This window comes from Temnothorax americanus, unplaced genomic scaffold, assembly GCF_048541705.1.
Source record: "Temnothorax americanus isolate GAGA-0224 unplaced genomic scaffold, ASM4854170v1 Scaffold70, whole genome shotgun sequence".
Lineage (NCBI taxonomy): Eukaryota > Metazoa > Arthropoda > Insecta > Hymenoptera > Formicidae > Temnothorax > Temnothorax americanus.
Window position 1 is genome coordinate 22326 of NW_027509793.1, and position 24911 is coordinate 47236.

Sequence of the window (24911 nt, forward strand, 5' to 3'; positions counted from 1 at the left end):
TTGACTGTGAAATTTAATAACGTTAAAGGTGGCACTAAATAAGTTTTCACTAAATAATTAATTGCTCGCGACAGTCACGAATTGAAGTGACTGATTTATCAGTTTTGACATATAATATGTAAAAGCAGCAACTTCATAACATAACACAAACAAATGACATAGACACTACGCGGCGCATCGTTGTATATTTTCGCGTTATTAAGATTCAACATCGACCTCTATATCTAGGGCAACGACATCATCCTTTGGTTTACCCTTGAAACTTGGTGACATTTATGAGTATATGTTCGGCTCAGAAATTCGAGCTTAGAAGTTCGAGCCGAACATATACTCATAAATGTCACCAAGTTTCAAGTTAATCGGCTTCTCACATTCTATATAGATAAGTTGATGATTTCACTCAGTATATGTCAGTTGTTAGTAAATGTCAAAAGAAATATATGAAAAAAGAAATATATGGAAATGGAAAGTAATCTAAAGAAAATGGATATTGAGAAAGGAAAATAAGGGTAAAAAAATTAAAAAAATTAAATTATAAAAATCTATAAATTCATGGAGTGCTACTCTACTCTTCGCGAGAAAAGACTATCGCTTGCCAACTGTCCGTTCTTCGTTTAACTTATGATTATCCTGGACTTGGTACCCAACTGTCATTACGATACATTGTGGTGACACCCATCAAGTTTCGTGCACCGCTGCAGAAGGGAAATATTTGCCGCGTACTTCCTGATTATATGCCTCTTCGGGTAATTACGAATCATGTGAGGAAGAAATGCCTACATTGTAATGCTGAGCTATTTCCTTTAACTATTTTCTATAAAGAGGAAAGAGAATTGGGATTTACTAACAGATTGATGCGATAACCCTCATAGTCTCAGGTATGCTAACGATATAGGTAACGATCATCCCTTATTCTCATCGCAAGGTGGGGTTTTTGCTGCATTTTATCGTGAGTTCATTTTATTTCAATTATCATAATATTGAATTAAATAAGTTCTCACTAAATACATTTACACATATTTTTTTATACAGAATTTTTTCATTTTTTTCCGAAAATTGGGGACAATTGTCGACGAGATCATCAAGAGTGATAGTTCAATTTGTCATCGTTTAAATCATCGTTCTCACTAAATACATTTACACATATTTTTTGGCTGCCCAGCAAACGCAAAAGGATTAAAAGATATTAAAATTTTTTAATACTTTTGAATCCCTTTTTTGGCGGAATTAGATGAAATTAGATGGGATTCGAAATGAGATGGTCCAATCCCATGGAATCCAAAAAAGAAATTTTAAATTTCATCCACTCCTATGGAATCCGTAAAGGTTATGGAATTGCATGGCATTAGATGGTTTAGGAAACGTCTCGCGCCTCCGTTGGGCGACCAAGCGCCGTTGTTCGTCGGTAAGCTTTTGTGTATGCCTAAGGGCATTACACGCACTACTGCCGACGGGCAATTAGCCCGAAAATGAGATTTGTAAGATCTGTCAGGCACCGTAGGGGGTCCCTTTACATAGCGGTCGAGACGAAACTTTGAACTCGAGAAGATGCCCCGGCGATGCGACGCCTAGCGGCGTCGACGCGAATTGCCGGTAATGCAGATACCGCGCGGGCGTGTACTATTATTGGCGCGTACCGCCACAGAGTTCAACACGGACACTTTTTAATCCCTATCCTGGCATTTAATGGTATTCATTTTATTGTCAGAATAGACGAAATTCAATGGAATTCAATACGAAAATTTTTAATTCCTAGTTTGGCGTTCAATGGTATTCATTTCGTCAACGGAATCAATGGTATTCAATGGAGTTCATCAAGAAACTTTCCAATCCTTAACCTGGCATTCAGTGGTATTCATTTCGTTAACGGAATCAATGGTATTCAATGGAATTCATCACGAAACTTTCCAATCCCTAACCTGGCATTCAGTGGTATAATATTTTTGTGTTGGAATTGGATAAGATTCAAAAAAGACAAATTCTTTCCAAAATAAGGAATTCCATGATATTGAAACTATTTCAATCTCTTTTTTGGACAGAATGGAATTCGGGAAGTCCTTAATTGAATTCCTGGCAATCCTGTTTTAATTCTTTTCAATCTTTTTTCGTTTGCTGGGTGCACACACACACATTTCATCGTTCCCTTATTCTCATCGCAAGGTGGCGTTTTTTGCTGCATTTTATCGTGAGTTCATTTTATTTCAATTATCATAATATTGAATTAAATAAGTTCTCACTAAATATATTTATACGTATTTTACATTACACATACATACATTCATTTTTATATATAAAGATTTTTTCATTTTTTTCCGAAAATTGGGGACAATTGTCGACGAGGTCATCAAGAGTGATAGTTCAATTTGTCATCGTTTAAATTATTGTTCTCACTAAATACATTTACACATATTTTTTGGCTGCATTTCATCGTAGTTGCTGAAGCTCGCTCGAATGAAGCAAGAAAGCAACGAGAATCAAAACTGGCAACCAATCGAGAACGCAATGTTCGATTCAGAGGGACACTGCATGCTGATTTGAATCTTGCTGCGTTTAATTACGATGCTGATTATGATTATAGTCTCCATCAAAGTATCTTTTTTGGAAAAATGGATAAGTTTTGCGAATTTTGCCGTGCATTGAAATTTAAAAATGAAAATTCAGGAATGTCCTGCGCAGATGAAAAAGTGAAATTGCCAGAATTGCATTTCCCATACAGCACATGATATCATTCGAATGTTCTGTACTCGTACTGTATTCTCTGTCAAACATTGCCGTTTCCTGTTGAAGGATAGCGGCGTACGCCTGTTTCCTAAGGGACTGCGTGATTCTGTGCCCCGCCGTCGACATTAGACAAACTCTGCCAAAGTTGCTCACACCGCCTATGAGAAATATCACAAAGAGAGCAAGCGGGGGCAGCCAGCAAAAGTAAAGTCTTCAATTCCGAGCGTCTCTTCGCCTTAACCGCATGTACTACGGGCATAGATGCGTCGGACCGGATAGCGTTGGTCGTATAGTGTCTCAGTCCGATGAACACGCGGCCCTTCCTCGAGAATCTGACAATCCTGCTTGTGTCGGCCTTCGATTCGGGTTAACCTAAACACAAAACAATGTCACTCAGGATTTCATTGGAACATCGTGACTACGCATATGTACGATCGAATACGTACGATCAGCTTTGCGGAAAACTGTCCAAATTCTCCTGAGTATTCTGTTGTGTATTAGATCGCAATAATTCCTAATTGCACGCACCTCGTATGTAAATACTCCGTTTCTTCTCTTTTCTCTACTGCTCTAGTGCCACTAGTGCACTTTCTACACTCAATATGGCACCTGAACCCAAGAAGGAGGGCTCGACCCACACGTACGTTACGATGGAACTGTGTGAGTGTGCGATCCGCTCAAACAATGTTCAAAAGATTGTTAAGCGTATCAAAAACGGCGGATCGTCTGTGATTGGTCGCAGAGTCGATACGCCCGATACGCCCGATACGCGCGTATCTCGATACGCGCGTACCGGGCGTATCGACTCTGCGACCAATCACAGACGATCCGCCGTTTTTGATACGCTTAACAATCTTTTGAACATTGTTTGAGCGGATCGCACACTCACACATGCATGTACAGTCGTACGTGTGGGTCGAGCCCTCCCAGGTGCCATTTTCTATATACCTGCAATGTAACGTGCTTTCCATCAATACATCCTATACAGTTCGAATAGTTCCAAAGTTGCTGAAATTTGTCGGCAATTTCTTGCCAACTCTCTGGACTGTCATCAATAAAATATGTCTCCTTCAAAGCATTCCATATTGCCTCGCAGGTCTCTGATATGATCTTTGATACAGTATTATGGCCAATTCGATAGGCATATGAGATCGATGTCATGCTGTCTCCTGATGCTAAATATCGAAGCGTAATTTGCAGACGTGTTTCAGGAGGAATTGGCTCTCGAACAACATGTTGTTTAACAATGGATGGGCCGACTAATTTGAGTAATTCTTGAAATAAGATGGGATTCATTCGGAAATAATTGACAAATTTTTTTTCGTCTTCAGTCTCCATTTCAATTACGAGATTATCACTTGCTCCTTGTAATAATCGCCGTTGTACGGTAAATATAAGACGCACCCAATATTGTCGTTCTTTTTTAGATTCTTCGTTTATAGCAATTACGTACAGTGCATACAATAACAATATTTTACGTCGCAATTCTTGTCGACGAAAAATACTATAACTTTGTTTAAATTTTTTCACAAAATAGAAAATGGCTAGCAGTACTGTTTCGGAATCCATTTTTTGCCATACAACTGGCTTCACTTTGGAGGTTATTATTACGTTTGCCCTTTTAGGTGCATGCGTCACATGCGTGTTTGTGTGCGTGTGTTCAGTACGCCGCCAAACGGGTCCTACTGTCCCATGGAGCGGATAAAACGGAAGCGTAACCAGCGGATCGCCAATCATGGATCCGGTTCAACGGAATCTTTGAAAGGGCTCTATCGGAAAGATTCTGTGATTGGCGATCCGCTGGTCCGCTTACGCTTAATCTGATGAAATCCGCTCCATGGGACGTTTAGGAGCAAATTTCGGCGTACCAAAACCGGCGGATCGTCTGTGATTGGTCGCAGAATTTGATACGCCCGGTACGCGCGTACCGCGATACGCGCCATGGGACGGCACCCTTAAGGTGAATTTTCATGGGCAGTGAAAAGCAGCAGCAGATCGTACTGATTGGCTACAATATAGAGAAATTCTAGAAACTCGAGAACTTCTCTTTTTTGTAGCCAATCAGTACGATCTGCTGCTGCTTTTCACTGCCCATGAAATTTCACCTTTACACTCCGAAACTATCACTGGAAATGATGGATATCCACAATATCGTCGAAGATTAACTAAAGATGGTGGTAAATTAATCACTATAAAAGTTCGTAACAATAATATTGAGGTCGATAATCATTGGGTTGTGCCGTATTCACCATTACTTTCAAAAACGTTCAAAGCACATATAAATGTCGAGTACTGCAATTCGGTGAAATCGATTAAATACATTTGCAAATATGTCAACAAAGGAAACGATATGGCAGTTTTTGAAGTGGAAAATGCATTTGCACCAATCGATGAAATCGAACGATATCAATTGGGACGCTACATTAGTAGCAATGAAGCTGTTTGGCGTATTTTCTCATTTCCAATTCATGAACGTCATCCAACAGTTATTCATTTGGCAGTACATCTTGAAAATGGACAGCGCGTGTATTTCACAACGGAAAATGTACATGCAAGAGCATTATCGCCACCGCATACAACGTTAACTGCGTTCTTCTCATTGAGCATAGACGATTTGTTTGCAAGAACACTACTTTATTCAGAAGTGCCAAAATACTACACATGGAATGCATCAGCGAAAAAGTTTCAACGTCGTAAACAAGGCAAACTAGTTGAAGGACATTCGAATTTATATTCATTCAACGCGTTAGGCCGTCTGTACACAGTTCATCCTAACAATCAAGAATGTTTTTACTTGCGATTACTGTTAGTTAACGTACGTGGACCGAAATCGTTCCAAGAACTGAGAACAGTAAATGGTGAATTATGTACGACCTATCAAGAAACTTGCCAAAAATTGAATCTTCTTGAAAACGATGCACATTGGGACACAACATTCGATGATGCATCAAATATATACTGCTCAACCACAGCAAATACGTATGTTATTTGCGATAATATTAACAATGTGTTTCCCATTAAATCCGAACAATCTTTGGGAAAAATACAAAGATTATATGAGTAAAGACATTTTACGTCGTTTACAATCAACGAATCATAATAAAGATATGCAATTCACACCAAACGTGTATATAATAAAGCGTTGGTTTTGATTGAGGATATATGTTTAGTAATCGCTAACAAAGGACTGGTAAATTTGGGTATGTGTGCTCCGAATCGATTTGCAAATGACGTTTATGATCGTGATTTACAACGTGAAACACACTTCGATATTGATGATTTGGGTACATTTGTTGAAACGAATCTTTCGAAATTGGTTCCAGAACAACGAATTGTATACGACACAATAATGCAAGCAATTACAAATCAAAGCGGCGAATTGTACTTCATAGATGCGCCTGGAGGTACAGACAAAACTTTTCTTATTTCACTCATTTTGGCAACCATTCGATCACGGAATAAAATTGCACTGGCAATTGCATCATCTGGAATTGCGGCAACGCTTTTGGATGGTGGTCGAACAGCGCATTCAGCACTAAAATTGCCGTTGAATTTGTAAATCACTGATACGCCAACATGCAATATCACTAAAAATTCCGGAATGAGCAAAGTTCTTAAAAAATGTAAACTTATCATATGGGACAAATGCACAATGGCTCATAAAAAAGCATTAGAAGCGCTTGATCGTACATTAAAAGATTTGAGGGAAAATGGACAGCCCTTCGGTGGAGCATTAATTTTATTGTCTGGTGATTTTCGACAAACTCTGCCAGTTATATCACGTTCAACCCCCGCTGATGAAATTAATGCATGTCTTAAATCATCAGTTTTATGGCGACATGTAAAGAAATTGACTTTAAAAATAAATATGCGTGTTTGTATTTATATATATAGTATATATATGCATACAAAAACCAATATGAGGCTGCCAAAAAACCAAGGCTTGGATCGCATGGCTTTGTTACTAAATTGATTGTTTATCGTTGCGATCCCATTTCTCTTATTATTATTAAAAAACCGGCTTCGGCCTTATTGGGCCTAAAGTAAACCTCGCACCCAAAATCTAGGTGACTCATCTAACGGCCCTCTTAAAACCCTACAACTTTTATTTGTAATACTTTTTACCAAAACGCCATGTTTTCGAATTATTACGGTGTGAAAATTAAAGTGGGACATCCTATAGGTATTGTATATGTGTGTTTGGAAGGAGATATGTGGGAGTGTGTGTGTCAAGTATCTACATATATTGCACATATATAAACATTTAATACTCTTCCGAAGTGTAAGGAAATCTTTCTTGTATCATTAGTCGAATACATACTAAGGCCAATAACTTCAGCCAATTCGACCAAGAGCCATTTTCCACTGATTTAGTGCGGGGTTCAAAAGAAAAGAGCTCTATATGTGCATGAACTCACATGCTTCCTTCCACGCAGACATATACATATGTATAGTATATCATTTAAATTTTAAATTACTCTAGTTTCAATTAAAATTATATATTTACTACTTGTATCAAAGATAAATCTAATTCTGTACTTCTCTCATTTTTATTTACATCTTAACAAAAGATGAAAATACAGATGTATAATAATTCTATATATATGTTTGTTTTGTTTTGTTTATATATGTTTGTTCTTAATAATAAGACAGATATAAGTAACAAATCGCGCGCGATTACTTTAGATCGTAATCTTAGTTTGTAAAGTCTTTATCTTAGTCTTTTTGTTGATATAATAATAATTATGTGTAAAAAACAATTAACATTAGCAATAATTACAACTTAATATACTAAAATTATATAGATATTTATGTTGTTTCTTGCACGTCATCTGCAGCAGTATTAATAATATGATCTTCATTTTCAGGTAATGTATGGCGTCCCAGATAACATCGATATTTTTGAATTAATTGCGGAATAACAATATTATTGTAACATGCCATACCGATTAAAAGAATTACAAAACCAATAAGCTGTAATAAAAAATTCTAGAATGTTTCTTGTTATATATTATATATATATATATATATATATATATATATATATATATATATATATGGGCAGATCCATTACTTTTCGACCAAAGGTTGCGGGGGTGGGTCACCGATTTTGATGCCGATTTTTTCCTCGAAAGTACACTAGAAAAGAAGATAATCCTGAAAATTTGAGCCCGATTCGATCAAATCCGGCCGTTGAAGAATTTTTTGAATTTTGAAAAAAGTCAATTTTTCAGTCATTTTCAAAAATTTATATCTCAGCTTCTATATAACTTTAGAGACTCGTTTGAGACCGCATTTTTTTCTGTAAACTCTCTACTTTTAAGGGAAAAATTGGTCATTGGTTTACACTCAAGTCCGGCTTCACGGCGAGCTGCTAACTAAACCTGTTTTAGAGAAATTTTGCCTATTTTTGAAATGCTGTTATATCTACAGTTTTCGAAGTAGAGGGTTGATCAGCAGCTGATATTTTTTGTTCAGGTATACTCTGAAGAAATTTACCCACTTTTTGCTTGATTGCTTTTATTTCGTTAAGTTATGACCATCTAAAGCCGATCGATTTTCGAAAAATCGCCATTTTCAGATAGCCAGAAATTTTTTCTTTCAACTCGAAATTCTTTGAAATTTTCAGGGAATATACTTCATTATATCCTTAAACAACCCTGAAAATTTCAATTTTGGAATAGAAGTGGTTTCCGAGTTATAAAATTCTTAAAATGTTAACTTTTCGATTTATAATATGACATTTTTTGTGGTTTTATCATCAATTTTGTAAATTATTAATATTTTTCGGAAAATGTATTCGAAAATAAGAAGCAGGACGAATTGTTTGAGAAAATTGAGGGAAAAAATTAATATTTTTTATTTTTATTTATTTTTTTTAAATTTTTAAAAAGTAAATATTTGTTTATTTTTTTTAATAATATGTTGAATACAAATTTTCAAACAAAATAACATTAAAAATAACAGTATTAACGTTAGTACTATAAACTTTGAACAATTTTAAACAAATAAATCAAAATAAAAAATATTAATTTTTTCCCTCAATTTTCTCAAACAATCCGCGCGTTTTGCTCTTTATTTTCGAATATATTTTCCGAAAAATATTAATTATTTACATTAAATTTACAAAATTGATGATAAAATTACAAAAAATGTCATATTAAATCGAAAAGTTAACATTTTAAAAACTTTCTAACTCGGAAACCACTTCTATTCAAAAATTGAAATTTTCAGGGTCGTTTAAGGATATAATGAAGTATATTCCCTGAAAATTTCAAAGAATTTCGAGTTGAAAGAAAAAATTTCTGGCTATCTGAAAATGGCGATTTTTCGAAAATCGATCGGCTTTAGATGGTCATAACTTAACAAAATAAAAGCAATCAAGCAAAAAGTGGGTAGATTTCTTCAGAGTATACCTGAACAAAAAATATCAGCTGCTGATCAACCCTCTGCTTCGAAAACTGTAGATATGACAGCATTTTAAAAATAGGCAAAATTTCTCTAAAACAGTGGTTTAGTTAGCAGCTCGCCGTGAAGCTGGACTTGAGTGTAAACCAATGACAAATTTTTTCCTTAAAAGTAAAGGGTTTACAGAAAAGAATGCGGCCTCAAACGAGTCTCTAAGTTATATAGAAGCTGAGATATAAATTTTTGAAAATGAATAAAAAATCAATTTTTTTCAAAATTTAAAAAATTCTCCAGCGACCGGATTTGATCGAATCGGGCTCAAATTTTCAAAATCATCTCCTTTTCTAGTGTACTTTCGAGGAAAAAATCGGCATCAAAATCGGTGACCCACCCCCGCAACCTTTGGTCGAAAAGTAATGGATCTGCCCATATATATTAATACTATTAATAATTATACTTCTCTTTCTAATCATACCTGCATATAATGAAAAACTTGCCATTGAAAAACTAAAGAAAAGACCCATATCACAATTGTTCGAACACTATCTAAAATCATTCTCGTTGTAGCACTCATTTCCTTAGTAACGCTAATACCGGCAAAATTAAAAAAAGCAATACTAAATGCAATACCTGCAATTCCAAATGATAGTTTGTGATAAAATCAGGAAATTGATAATCACAAAGGAAATTGAAAAGAAAAATGATAGACTGACCGATAACTGCTATCAACAATTTGCTATTGCTTCCTATTTGGATAAGAGCTTCTACAGTGGCTTCAAGTGTACCACGTGAATTATCCGCAAAAGGTGGTGGTGCAGTAATGTAATTGAGAGGGATTATAGCGATAGAAATACCAATAAATCCGAAGATGCCTATAAAAATATTGTGTGTGTGATAAAATAAAAATAATAAATAAATGTTTTTTTAGATAAAGTTCAAATATTAATATTAAGAAATCTAACATATCGAGAAAAATACAAACTGTACTAGCCTTCCCATCCAATTGCTTGTAGCGCAGGAATATCCTGTTGTCCCACATATTTTTCCTCGACAACCATTTGAACAGCTGTTATTACCTTATATATTTAAATTTGGAAATTATTTTATTAAAGTGAACATATTTATTATAACATGCTCAGATATTTTACACTACCCAGATAGCCAAGCGTGATAAAGTATATTGAGCAAACTAATGCATTGCATGTGTTTTCATATATTTGCTGTAAATTTGTTGACATCGAAATAGACTATGTTACAAATACAGCTACATGACTGCTTATACATGCAATCAGTTGACGCAATTTCAAGAGCAAACGGTCCGCAATATTTGTATGTTATGTTGTCTGCAACATGTCAGCAACATGACAGCAATGAATGATTCATCGTTCCATCTTGAGCATCATGATGCAAACGTGGCGGCAACAACACATATATAATGATTTCCATCCGTTATTGTGTATATGTCGTCAAGCTATGAAGTTTTTTAATTGTATCTCGTTGCTAACGAAATGTTGACAATATGAAATTGTCACTAATTCCTCACAAATTGATGCTGTCACGTTGCAATCAATTTGCTGTTAATAGAAATATAATTCATATAAGTTCAACCCGACAAGCATAATGCTGTCTCACCTTGTCCCGAGTTTGTCAAAATTAGTTGCATTACCAACGACAAGCTACTTGTTGGCAACATGGCAGCAAACTCACAGCATTTGGCTATTTGGGTATGTAAGTATAATTAAATCATAATTATAATTACTAAATTTTATATGTTAGATTTATATAATAGTGATAAATTAATAATAAAAAATGTACCTGAGCAAATATAATAAGTAAGTCTCCAGTGATTACAGAATTTGCACTAATATCACTGTTTTCCATTGTTAATATATCACTAACGCCAACAAATGCTAAACCTGTTATAACAAAACCAATGCCTATCCATTCTCTTACTCCCAATTTTCTATTAAGAAACCCAATAGAAAGCATTCCTGTAAAAATAATTACTGATCCGCGCAACATTTGGAAGCTACTTGCATAAGTCATGTTCAGACCAATATACATTATGGATGTTGCAAACATATCACATAATGCAGGTACTAGTAAGATGAAAGGATTAAAAACCCTTGTACCCTTAACGAGCACATTATTATCTATGGAGCCGTCCTGTGAACAAATTAATATATAGTATATAATACAATTTAATTTATTCAGAGAACAAAAATCATGAATACTTACGCCTTGCCGATTATAATAATAATAGAAGATTTTAAACGCTAAAAAACAAAGAGCTTCCCCAAAAAACATAAATAACGATTGCATAAAGGGATGATTGAAATGTCTGAGCTGTTCATCTTCACCAAGTACAACTTGTCGATCTGCATATCTAAATAAATTTAAAGTCAAATTCTAACATCAGTGAAACTTGATTATTGATTGATTGATTTTTCTTCTGTACTGTGATTTTATTCTTTATGCTATATATACATACGTATACATGTATATATATAATTAATTTGCGTACTTATAAAATACGTACTTACTTAACCGATAAAGTATTAAACGAGCCTGTAACTATTTGAAGTATAGCTAAAGTACGTTGATAGTTTGACCACGCCATTGTTTATAACAAGTAATAGCAGATAATAATGCAATCACTAAAAAAAAATGAATACTTTCTGCTTACATACATACATACATAAAACTATAAAACATATATTATATTAAGATAACTCAATTCGACAGACTCCGTACATACATCAGAGAAACATTTGTTCTTTATAACTGAACTTTTAGCACTTCTCTTTTTTTCTCTTTTTTCTTCTAATTATATACCATTGATGTGTACTACCGATTTCATTTTAAGTGCAGAAAGTATAGCATAATACAACCATAAAAACAGGCAGAAGAGACGTGCTAACTTAAATTAATATTACACACAAACATCACGTCACAGTATAAGTAGAGTAGAGACACAGAGTATAACCATACCCAGTAGCGACACTGAGTGTCGGCACCTTTGATGTAGTTGTCCTCAAGTCACGTGGTACGTCGCCATATTGTCAGATGTACCGGCGCTACAATTGAAATGTACATATATAATTAAAAAATGTATATGAGTATATATAATCAAAAAAGATTTTTTGCGCAATTTTAATTATAATCCAAAGAATTTCTTGAAGTAGAAGAAATGAAAATAATACTTCTGTGTATTTTGTATCATTTTATTTCAAAATTTTTCGTAACTTATTGTGTAAATAGAATTGTAAAATGTATACAAAATATATATAATTATTGAGCTCAAAAGCGAATATAGATCATTGGGCGCAAAAGCTAATATTTTTATTTGTTCTGTCATTGAGTAAAAAATGCATAAAAATATTTAAAAAAATACTTATGTTTATTCCGAATACTTGCGTTAAAATTTCATAATTTTTACTGAAAATTTTAGTAATATATAAATATTAAGATATCCATTTTTTTTTAATTAATTGTTCCTCATGGACATCCTTCAGTAGAAAGAATGTGCTCCAAATGTCAATGTCAACTGAAACAATAATTGGAATAAGTGAAAACATGTAATATTCACTATCATTATGTGCTGTTACTGTATAATACTTACATAAAAAATAGTAAAAATGTTAAAAAAAGTAGCAGAAATGTTAAAAGGAGTAGCAGAAATATTAAAAATTTATTTCAGAAAGTAACACATGCATTTTGACATTCACAAAGTTGCCAAACACATTTAGTTTTATAACAATAAAATTATAAACGAACTTCAATAATAAATTTAATTAACGAAAACACATTTACTTTTATAAAAGTAGATATTAAATAATTTGCATTTATAAGGAAAATACAGACATTAAATTCTAATCGTGACGTAAAATTATAGTTTTTCTGTGTCCGGATTGCGATTTGAAACGTTTATTAATAAATTTTAATGTATAAAATAGTCGAACTCGAGCATATAATTTCAATAAATAATTATGCGGAAAATGTTGACACGGATGAATAAATTCAACTTCTTTAAAAATGGTAATGAGGATACGAATTATATGCTTTTGTACAATCAATTCCTCAATTTTAGAAAAAAATAAATTTTCCAACGTTTTAAGATATATTACGAAATCATCGTGCGGCATAGATAAATTTCCGAAAGGATTATCTTCAGTAGAATTGTAAGCCCTAAAGAAACAGTAATATGAAGTTTCATTTAAGTCGATGTACGAGTGTGCATATTGAGAACAAATCTCACACGAATATTTTTGAAGACATTTACGTATTACGTATCCACAAATATATCGGAACGCATCTTGTTCGTTTACGTCCATCTGACGATAATCATGATCATCCAAAAGTATTGGTGTAATGTCATCTGTCTTAGGTTCAACATCCATATAATTCTTCTCTCTAAAGTTTGTAATAGCTACAAATATATCAGCACTGTCTCTTTCACAATTTCCAGTTTCAGCAGTACAATATTTCATAGAAAAAATTTTTCTGAATGAATAAAAAAACTGAACTGGGGTAGGATTAATAACATTGCCGTTCAATCCTCGAATAGCCGAAAAAAAGTGTTCCAAACAGTCCTGAGTAAAACGGCGTAATAATAGAAATTGCATTTCTGGAAACACATTTTGCAAATGTTCCCACATTTGAAGAAGAGAATTTATATTGTGTTTCATGCATTTGAAAACTTGAACTTTATTAGAAATATTAACACCAGTTTTATTAAATATCGTTATTTTGGATAAATAATCTTCAATTTTTGAAAGAAATTCTAATTGATATTGCGCTCCCCGAAAAGCTTGTTTAAATTGTGATGGATGTTGAACCGAAGATGAATTGAATAGATCAAAGTAATCGTTCATATTTTGGATAAAATCTGCTGTTCTAAGTGCAATTGGAGCAACCGCAGGTTTAAAAGCTCCAGAAATTACCATTTTCCTCAAGCTACTACTCACTGTAAAACTCAAAATTTGTGTAGCCAAATATACTTTCATTTTATCGAAATTTGAAAATTTCATATGCTTATCAGTGAGTTTAGGTGCAAGTCGAAATTGCCTAGTTTGATCTTGTTGAAATAAATCATCAACGCACTTCCAAGATATAGGTTTAGAGTCATACTCAATAATATTGTCATGGAAATTATTCCTGACAGCTTTAATTATATGAGGTGAATCAAAAAGATGTGAGATTCGCTCGTTATTAACAAAAAAAATGGATTGTTCTCTGTCACACCTAAGTATTTAGCGGTTAATTTAAAATTCCCTCCCATGTCTGAAACAAACGCTACTACTATAAACCCCGCATTTTGCAGTTTTGTAATTGCTTGAGGAATAATGGTTGTTAATTTCCTAGCAGAAAATGAAGAATGAAGAAAGAAGTAAGCCAAAGGTTGTTTCCAATTGTTGCAAATCCCTCTGATCATTAAAACTGCAACATTACATGCTGGAAGATATGATTTACCATCACCCAAGTCTTCAAATCCAATGACTTCATCCTGACTTATATTATAATACAGATTTGCTTTAATTGATGCTTCATCAATGCATAAAATGCAATACTTCTCGAGAGGTGACGAAGAAGCCTGTAACTTTTTTTTCAAAACATCGAAAACAAAATCATGCAAACCTGGAGTAATTTTCAAATGTTCAATCATGCGTTGTAAGGTTCTTACACTGGGAAGGATAAATTTTTGTGCAAAAGAATTATAAATTCTGCCTCCCCCAGAAAACAATATATCTAAACAAAACTTTTTAAATGGAAGCGAATATTTTCGTCCTTTGGCTGACTTATATCTACTAAGACGTACTTGAGTTTTTACAAAATTTGCAATCTCTGGTGGTAGAAATTCGTCTGTAGCTTCACAATATTCATTCAAGGACATTTTTTGTCTTATTTTTGAAGTTTGTATCTTATTTTTCTGTCGTTCTAATTGTTGTTTTAATTTTCGAATTTCTCGATGTAACGCTTCAATTCTGCCTCTCAAAATTCTTTTGCGCGGGGAATGATTAGAAAATTTTGGCTCTGTTTGACTATATTGATGCAACTGTTGTGGTTCTGTTTGAGCATATTGATCCAAATATTGTAGCTCTGTTTGAGCATACTGATGTGACACTGATTCCACTTGCTCATGTTCATATTGCCCATGATGGTCGTTAACTATAATATTTAAAAATACTACATCACTTATGAAACTTAAAAAATTAATGATTATATTCCATTCATTACAAAGAAAGAACGAATATATAAATTATAATAACCATACATCAATTTTATTTTCTAATTCACAAAAATTTCATGTTACTAGCATTAGTTAATTCTATATTGAACTAAAATTATTACCTAATATTGACTGACATTCAACTTTGTCTGAAAAGCCAGTTTCAAATAATTCCAATTGTTGCTTATCATAGTTAGATTTAATGATATCACACTCAACTGAAATATAGTAATTATGTTCACAAAATTTTTGATATTTCCAACCATACACACACACACACACACACACACACAGAGTTCAAAACTGCTTACCTGATATTACTGTATTTTCCTCAGAATCATCACTCAAATTAAATGTTGCGTTGTTTTCACTTGATAATTCAAAAGATTTATCATTTTCCATTTGTTCGGGGATTGCATGTGGTTGAAGTCTGTTTTTCAAATCGTTTAAAAACATCGACGATTTAAAATGATCACCACAAACTTTGTAATTTTTATATAAATTTTCTGGTGACGTGTTAATTTCGCGACCACATTTTTCCAACCACAATTTTGCTCTGAAAGATGTTTTGTATAAAATATTAATGAAAAAACACTTGATATATAATTCAATTAACAAATCCGCTAATGAAAATTATTTTTACCTATCTGGGTCTTTTGGAAAACGAAAAAAACTGGGACCAGATTCACGCCCAGAAATATTTAAACAATTCTTCATGGCACAACTATATCCACCTCTCTTCATTAACTTCATTTTAATGTAGCACGTCACACCCGGAATTTTCTTATCACTAATAAAAAGACACAATTTATTCAAATAAAAAATATGTCATAAAACTGTGGAGGTTGAGGTTACCTACGATGTTCGAGACGCAACTGGGCGCAACCATGTTGTGAGATGTACGGACTCGCACATGCGCACTAAAATTTTATTCCGGGTCGGACGGCTGAGTGTCGCTACTGGGTATGGTTATACTGTGGTAGAGACCTTATAATAAGAGTCTGGCCATACGGTAACAGGCTTTTGATTGGTCCGCCATTTCTCTTAAACTCCCGCCGAATTTTGAATCATGGTAATTTTAATAATTAGAAATTTTAACAACACAATTAAAAAATAAATGTTCTATAGTAAAAATATTGTTAATATAGTAGTTTAATTATAAATCTTTATAATATATTTATTTAAAATCTAAAAAAATAATTCAATAAATCTGTTCATTATATTTTGTATATTATATATTTACACAAGTATCTCTCTCTCTGCTGTTTAAATGTTTTGTGTATTTATGTTTTTATATTGAATTGTTTATAAAAAATAATAAAATGTAAAGAAAAGGTAGAATAAACGGAAATTTTAGAAGTATTATAAGATTATTTATTTAACCGTACATGCATTGCTATACTTTTGCTATCGTATCTTTATACACTTGTTTAATGCGGTACACTTTCTCTTATTAAAAATTCTTAATCTAATTACTACAAATCGACTTATTATTTTTTATGTAACTAGTGACAATTCAAAATATGATCGGCCTTAACCTTATTAAATTTTTCTATTAAAAGGATTTCAAATTTTTGATATCAAAATATTTAGAATAATAACGGAACATTTGTTCTAATTTCTAAAATAATATAAATGTTTTTATATTAAGAAAATATAACGAATTTGTTGTGTAACAATTTTAGTTGCACTAATTTTGTAAATGAATAACGCACTGGTGTTTTTGATAAAATAACTGATTTTAAACAATTTGTACATGTTACACATATTTTTTGAATTGATTGCAAAATATATCCAGCAATATTATATAAAGAATTCATTTCACTAGTACTATAAATTCGCAATACCTTTTATCGCGTGCAATGGTATAGCACCTATGTAATTCGATAGGACTGTCTAATTGCATGCTGGTGGACACATACTACGTTTACGCGAGCGTTACTTCTGTAGTAACTTACGATAATTCCTTCGCGTAAACGGGATTTTGTAGTAACCTACGATAATTTACTCCGCGTAAACGAGTAATATATCGTAAGTTACTACAAAAGTAACGCTCGCGTAAACGTAGTAACAATCGCATAAATCCCTTTAGAGTCCCGTTCATTTTACTGATCGAAAGCTGTTATTGCGTTGCAATAGTAATTATTCTGAAAATTACAAAAAAAGCGCACGTGCCGGCACGCGATGGGTAAATCTGAAGAATAGTGGCCTCCTCACCGATTTCGTTCAACTTGGGCTTAATCGACGCGTTTTTGCACGAAACGACCGAATCTGGCAGAAAAAAGTGTCGCTCTGCCCCGCGAAGCGAGATATTAACGGTTAAAGTTGACAGGAATCAGGTTATGATTCCTGTCATACCGACGAGATACAGCGACTACGACCATGCCCTGCGGCCACACGCGCATGCTCAGTGGCCGCACGCGCATGCAGCAGATCACGTGACAACTGTTTGGTTGGTATAAGTCAGAAGTGTAACATAACTTTGGACAATGTATTTTATTACTTATCACATTATGTTCTATTAAATAATTTATTAATTTGTCATAAATTTATGTTAATATGATAAATTATGTTAATTTCCACGCTTTTTCAACCGCTGGGGGGTGCGAGGGGGGGAGGCCAGCAACATGAGCAGGAGGGTTCTGTCATAGCAAACGGCGAAACTGAAGCCAAGGTTAGTCCAGAGAATGTTCCTAGTAATGATAACATTGATTCTCAAACAATTGTCAAGAGTATTCTTGATGATGTAGTAAAATCCGTGGTGCCATTGGAAGAGAAAGTCAGTTTGGAGAACGGTAGTCCGGAGAACAACGGTGACGAGGCAGCCGCTGAGAATGACAACATGGTAACTGCAAAATTCACCCATGTGCTGCAAAATGATGCAGTCATGGTGTTTCACGCTCTCTGCAAGCTCTCTATGAAACCGCTGCCGGACGGCACTCCCGATCCAATATCGCACGAGCTCCGTTCCAAGATCTTGTCGCTTCAGTTACTTCTGGGAATCTTGCAGAATGCCGGTCCAATATTGCGCTCTAACGAGATGTTTGTTATCGCCATTAAACAGTACTTGTGTGTCGTGCTGTCGAAGAATGGCGTGTCTTTGATGCCGGAAGTGTTCGAGCTGTCGTTAGCGCTGTTCCTGGCGCTGCTCGCCCGTTTCAAGATGCACCTCAAGATGCAGATTGAAATGTTTTTTAAGGAGATCTTTATGAACATCCTCGAGACCTGTAGCAGCTCTTTTGAGCACAAGTGGATGGTCATACATGCGCTTACGAGGATCTGTGCGGATGCCCAGAGTGTCGTCGACATCTACGTTAACTACAATTGCGATCCCAGCAGCGAATCTCTTCGAGAAGCTCGTCAATGATCTCTCTAAGATTGCTCAAGGTTGTCAAGCTCTGGAGCTAGGTGCATCGCCAAATCAGGTGCGTTATAAGAAAGAGGATGACAGGATAGGTGTATTATTTGGAACAGAGAATGTTCTTCGAAACAAGCAATATAAAGTTTGTAGAGTAACATCAAGTTGAAGATGTAACATCATCCGGTATATAATGTCGCGGGCGGTAAGATATTAATAAATAACTATTAACAATTATTATATATTATTTTGTTACAATATAAACGGTTTCTGTTTTAATAGTTTTGTAGAATCGAAGATAAATCAGAAAGTATATAATGCTAAAAAAAAAGGGAAAGTTTTCCTGCAAGTTTTAGACAGTAATAAATTGTTCTTTTGATTAATTTCAGATACTACCGATGATATATTAGCGAAATACAGAAGAAAGCGAAGCGCAGCTAGGCGATACAGCTTCGGTCGAAAGCAATCAGTCCCGTACAAAAGAGGTGGAAGATGAAAGACTTTCAATCGATTCGAATAATGTAGAACTCTTATGCTTTTGCAGATGCTAAAAGAAAATTACGTATGGTACTTAGCACTGCTGACCTTCAACACATTCCATGGAATACTTCAGAGGTATTTATTGTATTATTTTTCAATCATGGCGTACAAAACAAAGTGTGATTTTTTTATGGATTACTTAATTATTTAATGTTCAAATATTTGCATATAACATTTTATTACAGAGACATTGTTAGTCGCAGAAAGAAAACGAACTGGTTGCGTTTTTACAACTACAATTGGCAGAAGCTATAAACCTGCAGAATAGAGCATTACTAGCTCATCTTCATGAAACTTTACGTTGCGTGCGTCTATTTAATGACGATGGATGTAGAAAGCTCTTCAAATCACTTCGAGAGGATTATCAAAAGCGATCTCCTTATATCGCATATTTAATCAGATGTCCTCAGGGATTGCTGTCGACATTAGCTCACTTAGATAGGTACTGTTTATATATAAATATCATCTTTGTATGTAACGTATAAGTAAATGTAAGATGTTTAAATGTAAGATGTTAACCGTTTAATAATAATATTTTTTAGATTATGCGTGCGAGTTAAGTGCGATCGGGATGCTATCAATAATCATCTTGTATCCGTTTGTGTGAGGGTATTTTTGGAAAAAGGAAGGCTTTTCTCCTGCGTTTCTGCGAAGAGTTTAAAAAGCTTACGTTAGCAGACGAGAAACAGGATCTCGTGGATAATTTTCTAGGGAAGGTCCACGTAGAAATGGATAACGATCTGATCTGGCAATGTACATGAATATAATTATTTATCTCGCAATTGATCTTAACGGAGTGCTCAGAGACGTCTGAACTTATTTCTTATTTTCAGCGGCGAGCTTCAACCAGTTAGATTTGGCGAGTCGTGGTTGAAAAAACCGTCATGGCACGGATATACCACAATGCGCTCTATCTAAATGAAGATGGAGATGTATATAGGGACCAGCTTTTTCACGGTCACATCAAAAAGTTAGTAAAGGTCGTAACTCATCCAAATCACAAGGACCTACACATTTTAAAAGTTCATCATTACGAATGCCACTGGTCATGGGCGCAGGCTGAATTGGCTGTGATATCGGCGTATAAGACTCCTAGGGATAAGTTGCAGTGTGTATTTCGTTGCGCGACTACCATCATGAATCTCCTCTCCATGGCGTCGGAAAGAGGCATACCTGCTGCCGACGATTTGACTCCCGTGCTGGTCTATGTCATAATCAAGGTATGCGATTGAAAAGAGAATTGTGATTTTAGGAAGAAGAGTGATTGTTAACGTGTGCTTAATTTCAGACTAATCCGCCGTCGTTGTATCGACTGTTCAATATGTAGTCAGCTTTTACGGGAATCGATTGGAGGGAGAGGAACAACATTGGTGGACGCAGTTCTGCGCCGCGATCGAGTTAAGACAATGGATTAACAGTTTCTCAAGAGTATCACGATAAATAAGATTAGATTCGATGCTGGTGATAATGTAGAAATGTATCATAATCATAATTTGACGATTTCATAAAGAAGAAGACCAATATCTTTGTGTAGAGCTAGCTGAACAGTTTTATGCTTTCAGTATCTTAATTAAAATTCTTAAATAGCCTCTTAAATAGTCTAACTGTTAGTTCTTTTGCACGTTATTATGTAACATTAGCAAAGACTGAATCAGATTATACGTAAAGTGTGACTTTATCTTTATTTGTTACTCTATTGTACAATTTCACAGGACATCGAAAAAAAAGAAACGTTTAGATATTCTATAATTTAAGTGTAAACAATAAAGAATTTATAGAGATTGATAATCATTTTAGCAGGATAAACTGTGTTGGCGTACTCTTTCTACATGCGTACCTTCCCCAAGAGCCGAGACTCAAACCAGATCCGTGAAAAATATCGCCACTTTCGTGGAGTTTTTGTACAGTTTTACTCTAGGAATATCGCGAGAGAAAGAAAGACTTCGGAGATTTTTATCTGAATCGATCGACATAAAGAGAGAGCATAGTAAAGAAGCTAGCTTTCGAGAATTTGAACGCATAATACTTTGTTATAATACTATGAGCGAATTAGTTTACGTCACTCTGTCAAGTTTTAATATTAAATTACTAATAATATATCGATATCGGTAGTTTAATAATAATACATTAAAAAGCGCTCAATTTAAAAGTAGGGCAATCCTAATAAACGACTGTAAAAAAAATTCAAGGTGGAACGCAATGGACAATTCGGTTGCTCTGACATATGCTAACTTAAATGGCAAGAAGTACTTCTCAGCGGTAATGACATTTAAGTCTCTTTTAATTGGGTTGTGGCAGGGCGTTTGAGATAACCTGCTCTTCACCCTGCACAGCTGGTACATCTTTACAAACTTAATTAGCAACTATCGCTTATAGCTACAGGCTTATTAATCTGTATATTTATTTATTTTAGTATAAAATAATTTTTAAAACGTTCATATTAATTCTGATTGCAGACGGACCTTCGGGAACACTATAGCGCCTTCTTCTTTTAACATGAATAACTAAAAATCTATATTTCGGCTAATTACCGAGTTTATAAATATTTAATTAAAATTAACTGGGTGACTCACAAACCTTTTTAATCACACTTCATAACTCTTCATACAAAATACAAACGATTCCGTATAAAAACTTTTATTAATTTATCTATTTCGGCTAAATGCATGGTGTAAAAATAATTAATTAATTACAATTAAACGAATGACTCACAAACCTTTTCAATTGCACTTTAAAAGTCTTCATACGAAATACAAACGATTTCATATGGTAGATTCTTTCCCGGACATTCATTTCCGGTCAAATATACATACGAATCTCGCTACCGCGCTACCAACGCTAATGGAGGATTCACATTGTGTCCGATCACGTCCGATGTTCGACGTACGACGATCCGACATCCAATAACAGAATTTATTATTAAAGACAAAAATTTCCTATTGCATGTCGGATCGTCGTACGTCGAACATCGGACGCAGTGTGAATCCTCCATAAAAGCCTAAGCAGAATGGCTGTCTTGGCAATGTTTTATGCCTTAAGGGGATGCTAAAGCTAAGGCCGAACTTCCTTGACGTCGGTAATGTCAACTCTGTCAACTAAAAGCAAAGGCCGAACTGATATTGGAGACCTCGCGTGGTGACAACGCGAAACTCCGGTTTCAGTGTTATCAACTAATTTCAGATTCTATGAAGTGGTGTATGTCCGTACACGTACACACACCACTGAATTGCTCACACGGACGCACGGTAGAGAGACATATGCTATAGACGCGGCAACGCCGCGCGGCGTGGATTGCCGCGTCTTGGATTCTTTAGCAATACGGCCTGAACCTGAAAATGCTTTCTGGCCGTCCGCGTAGCAGAAGGCAGTAACGTATCAAGGCTGATAAGCACCCGCTTTTTATAAATTACATATATTCTTATGCACACATGTGCGTATATATATATATATATAAATATATATATATATATATATATATATATATATATAATATCTATCTAATTATTATGTGTATGTTTATAATTGTCTGATGACAAATAATAACAATAGCACAATTGAGAATGTGAATTAGTATACATAGTATATATTGACGCGGCTTGGCAATTTACTGCATCTCTTGCACCTCAAATAATTTTTTTCTTGTAATGTAAATGAATGATGTAAAACTATTTCAAAGGATCTATCGATCCATTCTTGATGGGGTAAAACAATAACTTCTATAACACAAATGCAATTAATATTAAATTTATATAGTATTGATTAATATAACTAATTTTATTCTGTCTTTATATAGAAAAATATACACTCAGTCTTAGCATCAGAGTAGAGGGTAACGCAGCTGATGAACAGTACAGATAACAAACTGAATAAAAATCTTAATTATTATAACATAATGATATTAATAATTAAGATTTTTATTCAGTTTGTTAATTATCTATAACTGCATAACGTGTGCAGTTTACGCCGAAACGGCTGTTTTAACGCGAGCGATATGTTTCGTCGACGGATGATTAGCTAATTATGATTGTATACAGAATACTGGATATTTGCGTAAAGTATCGTTGCCTTGCGAATAAAGTCGAAGGACCGTCGAGAAGAGGAAGCTCGCGGTGCTTTCATTTCCCTTCCGAGTGCGCTTTTCAATCTTTTATCCGTTTTTGCCCTCGTCTTCGTTTCCATTGTTAATATGCGACAACCGTTGCTGCACTCCATGAAGAGTATCATTGCTTTGTCGAATAATACATAAGCAAAGAAAATGTTTTTCCTTGTGCTTAGAAATCCAAACAGATTTGATTTCGAGGATCATAAAGAAATTGTATTGTGTTACTTTCTTTCCATCGCGGCGAGTACCTAATCGTTTTTATACATTTATAGTTTACAAGTATACATAGTACTTGAAAAGAAAGAAAAAAGGTGATCGTCGCATTTTTTTTTCACAGAGACGGGCAAACGTGTAACTGTGTTCACGTTGCCCGACTAAATCAAACTCGGATGCTACTAAGTATTTAGTTTTTATCCATCGGGACTTTAGGATGCCGCGAATGCTGATATCAAGAATAATTATGATTTATCTTAGTGGAGTACGTACATCTTTTCGACTTAGAAACGAAAACGATGACGATCAAACGAACGCTTCCGTTCTTGTCCCAAAATTGTTTTCGTTTTCTCTTGTAGCGAACGTTTCGAGGAATTTGCTTACGACGGTTCGTTAGCATATGTCTCGCGGTAATTAACGATTATACGGAGCCGTCATATTTTCCACAACGCGTCGGGAAAAAATTGAATGGTTTCTATATGTATTCAGAGAATATTGATTCATCATATTATTCTTTCAAACTTGCTTCCTCCTTTTAAAAATTTACACCAAGAGAAACTTTTGTTACATATTACTTTATTTTGATTTTTTTTAACATCTTTATTTTTTAAAAAGGAAACAAAAACCGTAGAAGAAAATTATTAAACTTATCTTTATCGTGTTGGAAATTCATTCAATTTTATCGCTACGTGTCTTAACTTCTCTTGTTAAAAACAAAAACTAATTTATAGCTTTATGATTTTACATATAATTGTTAAATTTCAGTTTTGTCAGATGCGATTTGTGTGAGCTTATTTCGTGGAGCAAATATTTTGTTGCGTTTTTGAGAAAGTGTTCATCCGATCATTAGCGAAGCGACGCGATCCATTTATATTCGATCACAAGGGACTATGCGCAAATTTTCGCATTATTTGCGGATTTTATAACTTTATTGACAAATATAAGATCTAAGATCTTTCGCATAACTGATTTACGATTAAACTTGCGCTTTATTGAAGCTCAGATGTATACCCGTTTGTATCACGTCAATAAAAATCTGGCTGCAAAACATGTATGAATTCATTCGTTTAGCAAAGGATGCGCGTTGACCTTAGAAGCGCACGTTGGAATTTCATCCGGAGGGAAAAAACTTTGTCGCGTTTTTTTAATCTTTCTGATTCTCAAAATACATTCTTCGTGTATATTTCTTTGTGCAATGCTTATAATATTATTTGATTTTTGTAGATTAATTTTTTTTTCATGAAATATATTTTGGCAACTATGCCGTCTATAGAAAGAAATCTGTCGGACCTGTGCTAACTCGGACCACGTGCGTTTCTGACGTTTAGATATTAGTGAAA

The 24911-nt window shown here is 34.4% G+C and overlaps 3 protein-coding genes and 2 long non-coding RNA genes across 19 annotated transcripts; 2 read left to right on the forward strand and 3 right to left on the reverse strand.

Annotated features, from left to right (window-relative positions):
- Window positions 1–1224: 1224 nt before the first annotated feature.
- Window positions 1225–4733, reverse strand: LOC143906404 (uncharacterized). Its single transcript, XR_013259506.1, has 2 exons — window positions 3168–4733; window positions 1225–3093 (listed from the first exon to the last, which is right to left on the reverse strand). It is a non-coding gene; the product is annotated as an uncharacterized LOC143906404 (long non-coding RNA).
- Window positions 4734–4869: 136 nt separating this feature from the next.
- LOC143906403 (uncharacterized) lies at window positions 4870–7670 on the forward strand. Of its 4 annotated transcripts, none has more exons than XR_013259505.1 (3): window positions 4870–5700; window positions 6045–6470; window positions 7590–7670. It is a non-coding gene; the product is annotated as an uncharacterized LOC143906403 (long non-coding RNA). The 4 variants fall into 4 exon arrangements; XR_013259503.1 differs by having other exon boundaries at window positions 4872–5921; XR_013259504.1 differs by having other exon boundaries at window positions 4885–5921; window positions 6045–6125.
- Window positions 7253–12029, reverse strand: Tango9 (transport and golgi organization 9). 2 transcript variants are annotated; one of them, XM_077422481.1, is made up of 8 exons: window positions 11888–12029; window positions 11673–11786; window positions 11368–11515; window positions 10945–11295; window positions 10121–10205; window positions 9843–10001; window positions 9605–9759; window positions 7253–7695 (listed from the first exon to the last, which is right to left on the reverse strand). In XM_077422481.1, exons 2-8 carry the CDS (start codon window positions 11747–11749, stop codon window positions 7531–7533), a joined length of 1140 nt encoding a protein of 379 aa, XP_077278607.1. In that variant the 5' UTR covers window positions 11750–11786; window positions 11888–12029; the 3' UTR covers window positions 7253–7530. The 2 variants fall into 2 exon arrangements, with proteins under 2 accessions (XP_077278607.1, XP_077278608.1); XM_077422482.1 differs by lacking the exon at window positions 11888–12029 and having other exon boundaries at window positions 11669–11869.
- Window positions 12030–12107: 78 nt separating this feature from the next.
- LOC143906400 (uncharacterized) lies at window positions 12108–16539 on the reverse strand. 9 transcript variants are annotated; one of them, XR_013259499.1, is made up of 7 exons: window positions 16218–16507; window positions 16002–16148; window positions 15670–15914; window positions 15481–15576; window positions 14948–15297; window positions 12547–12676; window positions 12108–12206 (listed from the first exon to the last, which is right to left on the reverse strand). XR_013259499.1 is itself a non-coding variant. In XM_077422477.1 (7 exons), exons 1-7 carry the CDS (start codon window positions 16271–16273, stop codon window positions 12594–12596), a joined length of 1239 nt encoding a protein of 412 aa, XP_077278603.1. In that variant the 5' UTR covers window positions 16274–16531; the 3' UTR covers window positions 12509–12593. The 9 variants fall into 9 exon arrangements, 8 of the variants coding, with proteins under 8 accessions (XP_077278603.1, XP_077278604.1, XP_077278601.1 ...); XM_077422477.1 differs by lacking the exon at window positions 12108–12206 and adding an exon at window positions 14602–14728 and having other exon boundaries at window positions 12509–12676; window positions 14813–15297; window positions 16218–16531; XM_077422478.1 differs by lacking the exon at window positions 12108–12206 and adding an exon at window positions 14602–14728 and having other exon boundaries at window positions 12509–12676; window positions 16218–16525.
- Window positions 16540–17411: 872 nt separating this feature from the next.
- Window positions 17412–21477, forward strand: LOC143906402 (GTPase-activating protein and VPS9 domain-containing protein 1-like). Of its 3 annotated transcripts, XM_077422484.1 has the most exons (7): window positions 17438–18032; window positions 18109–18921; window positions 19106–19331; window positions 19442–19698; window positions 19799–20009; window positions 20090–20476; window positions 20545–21477. In XM_077422484.1, the coding sequence occupies exons 6-7, from the start codon at window positions 20141–20143 to the stop codon at window positions 20581–20583; spliced, it is 375 nt and encodes a 124-aa protein (XP_077278610.1). In that variant the 5' UTR covers window positions 17438–18032; window positions 18109–18921; window positions 19106–19331; window positions 19442–19698; window positions 19799–20009; window positions 20090–20140; the 3' UTR covers window positions 20584–21477. The 3 variants fall into 3 exon arrangements, 1 of the variants encoding a protein (XP_077278610.1); XR_013259500.1 differs by lacking the exons at window positions 20090–20476; window positions 20545–21477 and having other exon boundaries at window positions 17412–18032; window positions 19799–19865; XR_013259501.1 differs by lacking the exons at window positions 20090–20476; window positions 20545–21477 and having other exon boundaries at window positions 17420–18032; window positions 18109–18783; window positions 19799–19865.
- The last annotated feature ends 3434 nt before the right edge of the window (window positions 21478–24911 follow it).

What these genes read in the sequence shown, in the direction of transcription:
- Tango9 (XM_077422481.1), bottom strand. Translation starts at nt 11,749, where the DNA reads ATGGCGTGGTCAAACTATCAACGTACTTTAGCTATACTTCAAATAGTT. An exon ending in TTTAATACTTTATCGGTTAA is followed by an intron (nt 11,516 to 11,672) that starts GTAAGTACGTAT and finishes AAATTTATTTAG; the next exon opens with ATATGCAGATCGACAAGTTG. An exon ending in ACAAGCAATTGGATGGGAAG is followed by an intron (nt 10,002 to 10,120) that starts GCTAGTACAGTT and finishes ATATTTTTATAG; the next exon opens with GCATCTTCGGATTTATTGGT.
- LOC143906400 (XM_077422472.1), bottom strand. Translation starts at nt 16,273, where the DNA reads ATGTGCGAGTCCGTACATCTCACAACATGGTTGCGCCCAGTTGCGTCT. An exon ending in CCAGTTGCGTCTCGAACATC is followed by an intron (nt 16,149 to 16,217) that starts GTAGGTAACCTC and finishes TCTTTTTATTAG; the next exon opens with TGATAAGAAAATTCCGGGTG. An exon ending in TTTCCAAAAGACCCAGATAG is followed by an intron (nt 15,915 to 16,001) that starts GTAAAAATAATT and finishes AACATCTTTCAG; the next exon opens with AGCAAAATTGTGGTTGGAAA.
- LOC143906402 (XM_077422484.1), top strand. Translation starts at nt 20,141, where the DNA reads ATGGCACGGATATACCACAATGCGCTCTATCTAAATGAAGATGGAGAT. An exon ending in TGGTCTATGTCATAATCAAG is followed by an intron (nt 20,477 to 20,544) that starts GTATGCGATTGA and finishes GCTTAATTTCAG; the next exon opens with ACTAATCCGCCGTCGTTGTA.